Source organism: Danaus plexippus, chromosome 15 (assembly GCF_018135715.1).
Source record: "Danaus plexippus chromosome 15, MEX_DaPlex, whole genome shotgun sequence".
Classification (NCBI taxonomy): Eukaryota; Metazoa; Arthropoda; class Insecta; order Lepidoptera; family Nymphalidae; genus Danaus; species Danaus plexippus.
The window spans coordinates 4980089-4994392 of NC_083547.1; the positions used below are offsets into that span (position 1 = coordinate 4980089).

Consider the following 14304-nt stretch of genomic DNA (forward strand, 5'->3'; position numbering starts at 1 on the left):
TGAAATATTTTCTGCAAAAACTTCACTAACAAACAGATTTTTCGCAGAGTTCAACCAGGTAAGTTCATTGTTTAAATCCAGATCCAATTATCGTACTTTTAACCTTTGCCATTATGAATAACATTGTTCATTATTTTTTTACTCAGTAAAATCATTAGTGATATTATTTTAAAAACATTTCTTTCAAAGTAAATTTACATATGATCATTAATGATTTTGGTTAACATCATATTTAAGTAAATAAGAAGTGTCAACTAAGTAAAAGACAATCCATTATAGTCCTGTAAAAGTTGCTTTAAGACAACTGCCATCCATCACTCGGCCAATCAGATATAGAAAGAAATAATAGTTAGGTACATATTTAAATCGCCTACGTCCATTACCGGACAACCTTAATTGGGGAGACGGTATAGAAAAAACATTTTTACTTGACATGGCGAGCCAAATGACAAAAGTCAATCTATACATCAATCGCCAAACACGGGAAGTTTCGGAGGTAGCACGCGACTACTCAATAATGTACGAAATATCGATGTGGGGCATCGCCACCACCGTGCGTAGACAGCACTGGCCAAATGTTGTTTTAAACAGGAAACTAATGACATATATTTAATGCCTACCGATCAATGATACTCGCTGGCTTGAAACTACAAACACAGTATACAATGTAATACATAAGTACATTGAGGAAGATATAATACATAACGATTTATTGCAATCGGGCTTGAAATGAATGCCCTTGATAAATGTCTCATTGGGTTAGTTTTTAGTTAAATTAATATCAATACAAAAACGGAGATATTATTGATATCCGAGTTCAATTAAGTTACAAATTTTCGAATATATTCAACAAAATCTCACAAATTATGTAATAGTTTATACGTTAATTATAAAAAACCTCCTTCAAGTTTCACCCTGAAGATTTGTGCTGTATCAAAAATTAATGTGTTGACTTTGGTAGCACCATAGCGTCGGGCGGGGGTAGTTGCCAAATGACAGTTACTAATAAAATATTCAAATGCCCCCATCACATTTGCGTATATACAAATATACCTAACGCTTAAAGCATTCATATATTGGAATTATTGGTTTTTGACAGAATACGTTTTCATAAAATAGGACGCTTTAAAAATATCACTATATATGCATAGGTATAGAAGAATATAAAATTTTTTCAATACTCATAATGTTGTGTACGTGTAAATAAATGTAATTAACTATTTTCTTTTAAATTTAGATATATATTTCCGTAATCGCGTATAAAACATAAATTTAATATAGAGGGAATGTTTTACCTCCTAATCAAGCGATACAAATTAAAAATGTCGGGTGGGTAAAGGGTGGCAGTTTGAGGCTACGTTTCAATTATTCAGACGACGTATTTTGGTCACGAGGACGCCGCTGGCCCTCCTGGGTTACATATCATTTTCAAGGGGTTGAAATCTTTTAGAATCTACTAGTTTTCAACTACTAACGAAACCTTGTATACATCAAATGTCGAAAATGTTTACGGGTTAAAAAAAAAACATTTAGTTTAACCTTCTAAATAATTATATGCAAACATAATACAATATATAATCGATTCTATTTATTTTAATTCAATAATGATTTGTAAACAGACATTTGCATCTTAATGTAATTCAATTAACATGGGATGTTAGATATGTTATATATTTATATATAAAATTTGAGTTAAAATGCTAGAAATCTTATGTATTTTGGAGATATTATCATCTTATATAAAAAAATATGTGTGTGTGTCAGATTCGGAACCTTGGCCTCAAAACAGTTGTAACCTCGACGACTCGTGTTCAACAATCTGTTGGACACAAATATCGCAACTGTTTGTATAAATATTTAGTTATATACTGATATTTCCTTCCGATCCAGTTCAATTATATACCCATATACGAGATTATAATTTAATTCGTACTCGTTATATGGTACCAGGCGCACAGAGTTATCAAAGCAAGAAGTATGTCCGGGTTTGTATGAATGCGATAAGTATATCGCTGTACGGTAACGCCCCTCGCCAAACGTTGCCAAAATGATTCATCGCGATATTGATGTTTGTATATTATATACTTGAGATAAATGAAAAACTCACTTTTTGGTTCCGTAAATTTTTCTTGTGTTATTCACAAAAGACCTCGGACAATTAGTTTTGCTTCACCTAATGGTCAAAGTAAAACACTTATGTTCTACAATTCAGTCAGATATATTTAGTTTGTTGTGTTATTATTGTTTTAAAACATTTTTACTTCTGTGATTTTTAGACTCAAAGAAAAAAATATATATTTGTGCTTTATGACCGATTAATTTGATACATAACCAAAAGGCAAGGTAACACAATGTTTGGTTTTAAACATGAAAAAACTCGTATTCAATGTCAGGTAACCACTTATTGTAAAGGTAAAAAATAAACGCAGTACTTGTAGTACTGTTTGTAGTATGAGACGAAGAAATCTCTAGAGCACATTAAATTATATTGAATAACAAACGAAGGTCGCGACGTTCTTGAATGAATCACTTATATACAAAGATATCTTAATAGCGGAACCCTAATTTATTCGCACCATGTAAACAGATGCTACCAATCTCCTCGCTGTTTATGATGTCCTAGTAATACGTTTGCGAATATAATTTACCTGCGATTGATTATCTGTCCATTGCTTTATTTTTGATTGGACTGAATTTCTTCGTTTATTTTTTATTTACTTACTCCTAGAAGCACAGGTAGGTGTATTTTATCATCACGCTAAATAATCATACAAATTGAATGAGACGAATGATGACGTCAAAGTGGCTCTTTAACATATAAACAGCTCCTCTAGCTTATTATACCCTGGTACAATTGTGCGAAATTGACGTAACTTTTCGTCCGCCCACGACAGTTAATATTTTTTTTTGCAAACACGCGCCATAAACATGCCGTCATTGTTATGTCATCATTACATTCCACAACAAAAGTGTCCAGTGTTTTTTATTTTACACTACTATACTTATTTGTAGGTCGGGGATACCCTCATTCATCTGGCGCAATGAATTAGCGTGCGAATTTTTTTCGCCGACAGGTCTTTGTCCTTTGGTGTTGTTATACGAATGTGTATGTGTGTACGGATTTGAATCTGTGACAGTGTGCGTTACCTTACGTTATTTGAGCGTGAGTCACATTGACAGCGCCAGGTTTTTAATTTTAAATATAGATAATATTTATCTGTAAATATTTATTTCAGTAATAAATTTAAATAGTATCACTAATTCAACACAGCCATTGAGTTATCACAGCGGTTATCGGACGAACGCACTCTATCTGCGGGAACGCATGTGCGTGCGCATTGCATTTTGCGCGATATGTACCTCGCCTTCTTACACGTTTCTCATTATGTTGCATAGAATATTGCCACTTTCGCAAACCAGTTACTTGTTATACACATTATTCTACGTGATTTTTATGAAGAAATAATTATATGCGTTACGCATATACGAATTGTGAAATAGGCGAACATTACAAATAATACCATAATAAAATTATTTAAACAATACTTTATTTATAATGGCAGTGTCAAAAACGTCCTCAGCTGAATAATATTTTTATGTATACACAAAACGATTTTTGATAAAAATTAACTAGAATTGCTCTACAATTATTTATAATAGAGTTATAAACAAAATTAAAAACAATACAAGTGTATTGATATTTGGCAACGTATTTATACGTGGCGATAATAATGAAGCAGCGAATACTAGCAACAGATAATGCTATCTGTACCGAGAACTAATGCACGCGATAAAATGCGATAACGGAATGACAAATTGCAATATCAACCACGAAAATAATCAAAAAATGCATGCGACAGTGACTGATTGACAGCGACCGACTCATTTAATAGTACTAATACATCTCATACAATTTTTTTTACTATTGTAACAGCACTAACATCTAGCCTACTACAGATCTAGTAATTATAAGATTAAATTTTTTTTCTTTGTATAATCTTATAAAGACATAAAACACAATACAAGAACATTTGATCGGCTAAAAGGATCAACTTTATTTGCTAACAATATTACAGTCATGGACAATATTTTTTGATACAAAAATAGGAAAAGGGTTTTATGCTAAGCCCTTTGAAGCGGGTTGAATTGGGTAAAGACGCATTCGCCTGTTTTTTGCTATTATTATCATAATAAAAATGTCATCGTATATCACACTTATGTGATATTTGTTACAAACTATCCCCGACATCATTCGGTTTAGTTTTTGATTTTTTTCATCCAATTTTTTAATAAATTTTATCAACAGATATGTAGTTTTTTATAACATGAGTGATTTTATAACATAATGAAGTCGGATTATGATTCATGAGTAATTACATGATACAATCGCAAGTTGTCTATTTGCAGCGAAACACAACCCCATAATATTTACCCCAGCGGACACGGTCCCAACAAAGCGGTCTATTATAATAAAAATACAATTTTGGCCGCAACCCCACGTCAAGTTGACGGGGTGTTTGCGAATAATGCGGTATAAACTCGTAATCACGGGCTTTTATATCATATGTTATGAACTTGTTTTATTATATTATCGTTCATCTAACAAAAATAAACATATATCCATAATTTAACGCCAATAACTTAATTTCTTTACATAAATATGTATATATATATTTGTATCTGTTTAAATATATACGCCAAAATCGTAAAAAATATAGCTTTTCATGTATATATATTGAAATGAAAGTAATAATATGACTGCATACAACAATTATCCACCCCAGGTCACACAATGGTGTACTGAAAGCAACATTAAAAGCTAGTTTATTAACAAGTTTATTGCGAATGATAGCTGTAATTATAGTATCGTGACATCTTCGCACATGCACGGCCGATGGTAATTATATATTTGTATTGATTTTGTATGAAAAGCACTGGCCTTCGTTATGCATAGCTTTTATTGTATCCTCCGTAACTTTTATTTTTATTATGAAGTTTTGTAATTGATATTTCGATTGTGTTTTGAGTTTTATGTACGTTGATAGGAAATGAGTATTTATTAAATGTATGTTTTTTTTTTAAATAACTAAATATATTTATTTAATTTAGATTTGAATTAATTTGTTATATATTATTCAACTGTGTAGAAGTTTGTTGGACTATAATATAAGAAATGAGAAAGAAGAGTTTTTGGCTCCCTTTCGATTTCTTAATTATTATATTAAAAATATATAAAATCAATTGTTACTGGGCTTCATTGAATTATTTTAATTGTTCAATCCTATCGTTTATAGTGGACTTAATTTTTAAATTCCCAAACCTTTATCAATCCATTTATTTAAAGAGCGTTAAAAAAAGTATTAAAAAAACTTAGTATGTCAATTTTATATTGTTGGTTAAACAGGCTTCTCGATCATTGGAAAGTGTGTAGCGATTCTAAAGTAGGTTTAAACTATGGAATTTTCACGGGCATTTCGTAATCGACGTTTTAACATTTGGCAATAGAGGTAATAAATTAGAAGCAGCTTTACTATCTCATTAGTGATAGGTGTGGACCAGCTTCAAGGAAAATACCATACCGTAAATAAAATGTCAATTAGTCCACAAACCATTACATATTCTGATGCTGAACATATGGAATCTTTAGTTAATAACAAGACTTAGGCAATAGTCATGTCAAAGACTATATAAATTTACGTTCCCGTGATTAAGATAATGCTAAAACATATACTTAACGCTATCCTAAAGCATACATACGTGGAATGCGTTTTTAACGCCCGTCTTGTAATAATGAGTCCCATAAAATATTCCATGGTCACATTTCCAACTTTCCAATGCATTTGAAATGCATCGTATCAGTGCAACGACCATGCCTCTCGCGGCCCGATCTCTCGCGGCTAGCAGATCGAGTCCGTTCAAGGACGTCAACTTCACTAGTATATATAAACGTTATTAGCACTCTATCACCACACGATAAAGTACATTTTGGCTTGCATGCACCCAACCATCGTTCCAGCCAGTAAGAAAAATGATCCTGTATAAAAAAAGTAAAAAAAGTCAACATCTCGCGGTTGTTTTATTTTATAGAGCATCGAGCGAAGCCAACATGGCCGCGAGAGGGGAAGCGAATTATTTGAATATGTGTACATAGTTCCTAAGCATGTGTAAAAACAATGGTTTTAAATTTATTTACGATATGTAATTAGATTTCTTTTTTCATAAGAACTTTAATTATATTGTATAATATAATTATAACGGTCAAGTGGTTGGATTTCAATGAAAAAAAAAACTCATAAATTTTAAGAAATAAACGCTCTCCACTTCTGGGTTTTAATATGAAAAAAAGCGCCTCCCTGTCTGCAAGGCAGGTGCTTGCCGATATTTTGACAAGAATACTTAGCGGAGCCGCCTATTTCTAATTTGTTCGTACCGTTTTTTTTTTGTATCGCGCTGACCCATATATATGATATTATCTTTACAATTTTGATATACACATTGTGATAAAAATGTGACTTCATTTTATAAGCTCCTTTATAAATAATCAAAACATTTAGACGCATTATACAATTCAGTATTAAATATATTAAATAAATCGTGTATATAATTTGACAATGGCAGGAAAGAGTATATTGTTTTACCTCGGGTTCGGGGAGTTTCGCTACAATGAACTGCATCCGGACTCGCCCGCTAACACTATCAACGAATTTCTTTACTAGCTTCATCTGTGTACAAAAATTATGTCTTGAAACAAGACATAATTTTTCTTACTACATAAATTGTAAAAGAAACTTATATTAAAATAAATGTAACAGTTATTTATCTAAAAGACACGTAGTTCTGTAGAGAGCACACTGAAATTATATAATTGTCAATTGTGTCATTCTAATATGTACATATCATTGCAGATTGCTGTACTCGAAGGGATAAAGATTTGTATAAAAAACAGCAATGCAAATATTGTTGTGTTTAATAGTGAGTATTATTTAATTGTCTCTTATTTAGAGATAAGGGTGAGCCACCCCTAACAATGTAATATAAAATAATAAATTCACTTGAACGCGTGGCGGGATGCTGGTGACAAATGATGGCTCGCGTGAAATTAGAATTATATCTCTATACTGGCCATCAACCCTTTCATAATTATGCAAAGTTAATGAAGTAATTGCCGTGAACGAAGCTACAAACGCATTTAAAACCTTATATATATTCATGACATCATTTTCATAACGGTATTTTATAATATAAAAAAAAAAACTGTATTGTTGGATATAAAAGAAAAAAAAATTACATAATGTATATAAATATTATAAGTACATATTATAATTTATATTTATTTGTAAATATAATTTTGTATGTAATTATGTTAAAGGCTGTAATGTTTTAATCGCTACCATTTGTTTATTTATCTCATACTGTCGGATCATATTAATAACTGGTATTGTCACGATCACTTGATCCCATATTTTCGGTTCATCAGCCATGTCAATTTCGTAACTGAACGAGCCACCATGCGGGATCGCATTATTGCTTTTTTATTAGTACTTTTTTTTATAACCCCCGCTTCGCATACGTTTTTTCTGCGCTTGCACCGTCGTGGGATAGGTCGCGGTATTATGCTGGTATTAGCATAATTTATTTTTGTGAATTCCATTGTTTGCCAATTGAATTTAATTTATATTATATCATCGGCGTGTCACTTAAAGTTTAATGCACTTCCCGATCGATATAAAATACGCAAAACTAACAAATTACATTTAGTGCCAAAGGTCGAAATTGTTAGATGTATTAACAAAGGCACATTTGCATTTCTGCATTTGTGTTTCCGGGGCAATAACCAAATTATCATCAAATTTTAACGGTAGTGCGGTTGACCGCTGTTTTTAAGTAGCGCGTGGATAGGAGTTAAATAGTTGTTAAATTATTGCAAATTTCAACTCATTTGTACGCTGACGACAAGTCAAAGGCAATGTATTAACATTTCGAACAGTAATCTATCACAATTTATTTTAAATTCCCACATTTTTTTTTCAATAAAACGTATTGAATTGAGACGTCATCGATATGCAAACGAGTGTGCTAAGTGCACTCAACAAATCGCTATTGAGATGAGAGCAGCACTGACATTTGCTGCCATTGTTTACAGCATTCAATTAAGAATTTCATGGGAAAGTTTTGATAATCTTCCAAATTATTAGTGTTATTTGCATTTAAGTCAATAATAATGTATTTCTTTATAAATGAATTTATGTAAACGAGAGTTTTTACACAAAAACTGTAGTTATACGTTCAGAATAATCAAGATTATTTAGGAAATAAATAAAGTTTCCCCATAGACGTATCGACAATGCTCGTCCCGTATAATTATTATCCTATTAAGATTGACATAACTCGCCATTAGTTTATTATGTTTGGAGGACAATTTGGTGGTTACTGAGTAATCGATTTTATAAAATAAAAACCCTTTCAATACAGAAATCAATACAAGTAAGATTTGATAGGGAATGAATAACCATTTTGAATTAACTGTAATTGTCAACAACTTACAATTGATGTATTCTTGCGAGTATTACTACAACATACCAAGTTATTTGGTGTGTGTGAAAGATATATCTCTGAATAACGGATGCCAGTTGCTTAACAAAAAATATTGCACACAGTCTGGTCTATTTTTGAGTGCATTTTGCGCTATTTTGGCGTTCCCTACGCAGGCAATATGTCATTGACCCCGTTTCGCGGCGTTGTTCACGTACTTTTGGGAAGTTTTGGGGCGCTTTACGTATATTCAAGCGTGTACGGTTAACGGCAGTCAAAACGTATTCGAATTTCGTATTAAATATGAGTGTGTGTCTACATGCAATACTACATGAATAAATAGTTAATAATGTTTGTTAACTTACGTCTTTGCTTTAATTTAAGTAGTTAATGAGTATTTATACTAAAAGATAATAGTGATGTACTTAAGTCTTGAATTTAGTTGAAGGTAGTCTCTCTTGACAATCTCGTAGAAACAAAATGTCGTTTGTCTAATAATATTTTTTTTTATGAAAGCGTTTAACTATTATCTAATATAAAATCCAGAATGCATATTAATTTGATATTTATGATAATCTACAAGGCGAAATCAAAGAATAGTCGGTTGCGACGACACGAAGTGTAGATCAACGTTAGCATACAAAGGGCCAGGGCGAGGCAATAGCTTTTAGGATCCGAATTCGGTTTTAATCTATAATGCGAGTGCACACTACCACAGAGCTGCTCGTGCGCACGCACACAGAGGTACAAGCCCTCCTCAGCTGCAATTCGTCGGCGCGCCTCCCGCCCGCGCGCAATTGCACTGAAGCCGGCGGCTGGCAGCGTGCGTAAAAACTAAAAAGCGCACGCAGAGGTGAGGGGTACGGAGGTCCGCGGCCGCTAGTTGCCAGCAACAGTCACCGTCAGGCGCTCAGCAGAGCAACCCGCCCCCACAGGGCGCACTGTCGCGAATTAAAACAACCCCCGACTGTGCTACGAACTTTTTATAGTGCCAATGCGTTTGAAATTCTGTTGCTTTCAATAAATATCATCACAATTGTATCTGGATATTATCTATTAAAAATTGGTGAGTATTTTTTTTAAATATATATATGTATATATATTTATTTTTTTATATAAACTTTTTTATTAAATGTAATCTTTGTAGAATCGCTACGGTACTTCTTGATGTTTACGCAGGTTTGTGAGTTATTAAATTTGAACTTTAATTTATTCGTGTTAAGAGTGCAGGCTGATTAAAAACAGGTATGTTAAATAGTATTCGAGTATGTGGCTGTCCGCTTTCATCGGTCCCCTAAGTTCGATTTACCTGCGAATAAAAGGTAAAAGTCAATTTAGTAAGGGCTATAAAGTGATATATGTAAATGGGGTAGGGCGGTGCAGTGGGACAGTCGCTGCTCCGAGCGTTCGCACTTCGCACTCATCATTCGACACTCGTGCAGAGTGCGTGTTCTGAGACTTGTAGGTCGAGACTAACTCGATACAATAAGTTTAAGTTTAGTTTCGTTAACTTTAATTTTAATTTAATATTATGTTTCCTGTGTCAACTTACGAAGGCGTCCTGCCAGGTACGTAGCTTTTGTGTCTGTGTGCTCTCATATTTTTGTGCTTTAAGGTCTTTATAAAAAATATACATAAGTGTAATTATTTCGGCTTTATTATATGAAGAATAAGAGAGATTTATTTTATAAACGTATGTGTAATTAGCAATTTAAATATTGAAGTTAAAAATAACAAAGTAAAAGTTTTAATATGAGTATAATTTAATTATATACCGTAATGTTCTAATATTCAAATAGTATACTTAATTATAATGTAATCGGGAGGTCAATTAACTATCAATCAGAATCCAATAAGACTTTAATAATTTTTTTTTACTGATTTCTGTTTTATTTACAGAATCGCAATTCAAAAAGATGGGGAGCAGTGAAGGCCAGCAAACTTTTTGTTTGAAATGGAATCACCATAAAACAAATCTGGTAGAAATATTGGAAGCTTTAATAAAAGTTGAAACATACGTCGACTGCACTTTAGTCGTCGATGATCAAGTTACGTTTAAAGCACACAGAGTTGTGCTCGCCGCTAACTCTCCATATTTTCAATCGATCCTAGCTGATGTGCCTATGGATCATTGTAGCATACTTTTCCCCGGAGTCAAGGATTTTGAAATGAGAGCCCTTCTCGAATACATGTACACGGGTGAAGTCAATGTCACACAAGCGCATATACCACGAATCATGAAAGTGGCTGAACAACTTGAAGTCAAAGGTTTGTTTGATATGACGGAGCTGAGACGCCGCCCTGGAAGCAGCGAACGTACCCCCGCTGCCTCCCCACCACGAGTAGTACCGGCTGCTCCCTCTAGTGTTTCTCCTCCTGCACCAAATAATCGCTGGCCACCACCGCCTACAGCTCCAGTACTTTCGGCTGCATACGACTCTGCTGATATGAATCCATTAAAACGCAAAAAGTTATCAAGTATGCTAGCCACTCGTGATACCCCAATTTTAAGAAATGTTCTAGCACAGACAACTCCTGTAGATTCCTCGCAACCTATGTCTCTTGTCTGCCATCCTGTTAGTCAGCTTGAGTCAACACGTTTGCATTCAAACGGATCAGCTCATGAATTAGATCGGTCTGTAAGCCCTCAAAGACCTTTCGACTACAGGCCTCGTCGGTTGTCGTCTAGGGCGTCATCTCCTCATTATAATCGCTCAGATCGTTCAGAAGATGCTCATTCACCTTACACAGAGCGATCTTTTGAGGAAGATAATCAACGTACTTTCCACCCTTCTCCCCCACCAGCTAATTTCCAACAAGACGTGCGAGCTGGGCTAGCGCCATATGTACCACCGCAACAAAAACCGGAATGGAAACGATATAAGCAATACACGCGATCAGACATTATGTCTGCTATAGAATGTGTGAGGAATGGCATGAGCGCTTTACAGGCATCGCGTAAATATGGCGTGCCCTCACGTACTCTATACGACAAGGTAAAAAAACTTGGTATTACAACAAGTCGTCCCATGAGCCGTGGAGTTAAAAGGGAATCGAATGGAGCTGCTTTCCCTTACGGTTTAAGCGGCACTGGTGGTAATGATGATGTAACACCTACTACTCCGCTCATCGACCCGTCCTTCCTACAACAAGCATTAGAAGGCGCTACAAGAGACGGGGGGCGCGAAGCTTTACATGCTATGGCCTTAGCTGCAGCAGCACATGCAGCACTGACTCCTCGAACCCCACCACGCTCAGCGCCACAATCACCAAGAACTCCACCACCTGACGATGACCATGTCGAGGACTTGTCAGTCGCGCGCAGACGCGATCCAGACCCTCCATCCGGCGTCATTGTCCCGCCACGTAATTTTGCTCTAGATTGCAATAGCGAAAGGGATTAAAAACTCTACGCTAAAGTAAAATATTCAAAAAGACTGACTTAGGCGTACAAAATTAGAAGTAAGGCACTAGTGTGTAGGCTACTGGTAGTCGCGCCGTGCGCGCACGCCACGCTGACGGGGCGCTCCGGCCGGGCGATTGCAATTGGCCCCGCGGCCACATATCTTCTACCTCTCATCTTCTCTATTTATTTCCAGGCGCTATTTATACCTAATAACGAAATCAAATTTCCGTTAGACGGTTTGGCGGTGTCTTTTGTGATTTGTGTTTTGTTTATTTTCTCCTTTTTATGTTTTATAACTTTACGTCTCTGTTAAATAAATAGTTTATAGGTTAGCTTTAATTAGAATGTAAAATGTCCTAGTTGGAGCGGTAACCGTGTAGGGCCGGGGGTCAGTGTGTTCACGCGCGCCTCGGAAAGGTCCGTTTAGACGAGTTATTGTGCAATTTGTTGTCCGCGACTGTGATGTTTATAGACTGATACGCCGCCATTACCTCACGCTCCATACAGTTGGTTTCTAGTCCGCAACACCGCATGTTGCAGTCCTCTTTAAAGTCAATAATTGCTGTTACTCTGGAGTATTTTTGTTATCAAATAGAAGAGCGTCACCCATGTGAAGCTCATATAACTTTGTATGGCAATGTATTTATAATCTTTAGATGTTTACGTGATAAAATAAATAAAGTAATTGTTTGCTTTTGCCATAATTGTTCGTTGTTAACAACTGACTATGTAGACGTATATTTACTACTGATTGATTTTGCACGAGCACGACAGTTTTACTTAGATTTAAGGAGGGCTTTATAACACTTAGTCGGTGTGGATGCTCAATCTTTATAATAATAGAACCATATAATTAAATTGGCAAGAATATGAAGTCGCGTTTGTTTAAATATGTACGTAATATTATTAAGTTATTTTATAACTATAAAAACATTTTAATGTTTTTAATATAGTTCTTTTATCTAAATACATTAATAGAGAAACTCTTGCAGGATATATGTATAACCTACCTCTACTATTTATTAATGAAATAAAATCAAAGCAATCTGTTGTACCTCTATTAACATGTTAACTGGTGTATAAACTATAATTATATCATATTATTTAAGTGAATTATGTTACATGAATACTTATTATTTTGTAATTATTAAAAGACTGATTTGTTACTTTAGTCTAGTTTGAAAATGCCATAGATACTTTATCGTATTCGCATATATAATGTTGGATTGAAACTTTACGAGGGTTTTGTGTGAACACTATTGAGTGTTATTTGTGCCTTGTTTGTTGAAATAGAGACGTTTTTGCGGACATTCCAGTAGTTACGCGTGTTCTTTAGTATTTTATAAAACACTACACGTAGTCTTAATTTAAAATTAATCAAGCTTTTATTGCTGTGTTCAAAATATCTGTGTCCGGAACACTTTCATGCGTGTGAATTATTTAATATAAGTACTATACCTCACAATTTGTTTAGTTGAAGACGTTATGTGATTATATCATAAATACCTACTTTTGTGCCTATAAATAATGTTAAGTACAATGTTATGCACTAGAATCGTTTAAGTTGTGACGCGTGTCGTATGTAGTTGGCTATATATGTATAAATGTAGAATAAATACGAGTTTGTTTTCTCGTACCTAAATATTATAGTAAGAACTATATTTACAGATAATATAATGTTATAAATATAAATTAAACGTTTAATATCATATATTATATTTTATTTATCTTAACCCCTTTTTTTAATAACCTACTATAATTTGGCTTTATTATGAAAAATATTCAGATACTGAAAAAAAAATGAAACAAAATTTAAAACAAAGTATAAAATTGAATTGGGTATATATAAATTATGTTTCATGGAAATAAATATTAAAAATTTCGAAAAAAAATAATTATGTATGTATAATCAAATTATTTCCTTATATTTAAAATGTTATTTCAAAGTAATTTCTTTAAAAATATATCTGTATGTAATTTCTTTAAAAATGTATCTGTATCAATATACACATATACTTTACCAGCATTAAAGATACAGATATAACTTTACCAGCATAAGTTCAATGTTGTCTATTTATAAGAAGATTAGTTCGAAAAAATATTATATGAAATTAGGTACTTATATTTATTTTAAAGGAAGGGCATTTTTCTTTAATGACACCTTTTACGTATGGATTATTCTTTAATTTTAATAAACATTTTATATAATTGTATAATTTCTAGTTGTTCTCTACACGATATCTTGTTTAGAAAAGTATTAATATAGTATGAACTCTATCTATCGACAAGTAGTAAAAACTATTGAATTCTATAATAAAATTAAATTTTCGCTAGATGGCGTCAAAATGTAATCACATATCAATACA

At 33.6% G+C, this 14304-nt stretch overlaps 1 protein-coding gene across 1 annotated transcript; it reads left to right on the top strand.

Annotated features, from left to right (window-relative positions):
- Nucleotides 1–9228: 9228 nt before the first annotated feature.
- Nucleotides 9229–13649, top strand: LOC116766381 (uncharacterized). The gene is made up of 3 exons (XM_061522900.1): nucleotides 9229–9302; nucleotides 9384–9598; nucleotides 10432–13649. The coding sequence occupies exons 1-3, from the start codon at nucleotides 9229–9231 to the stop codon at nucleotides 11934–11936; spliced, it is 1794 nt and encodes a 597-aa protein (XP_061378884.1). The 3' UTR covers nucleotides 11937–13649.
- Nucleotides 13650–14304: the final 655 nt, after the last annotated feature.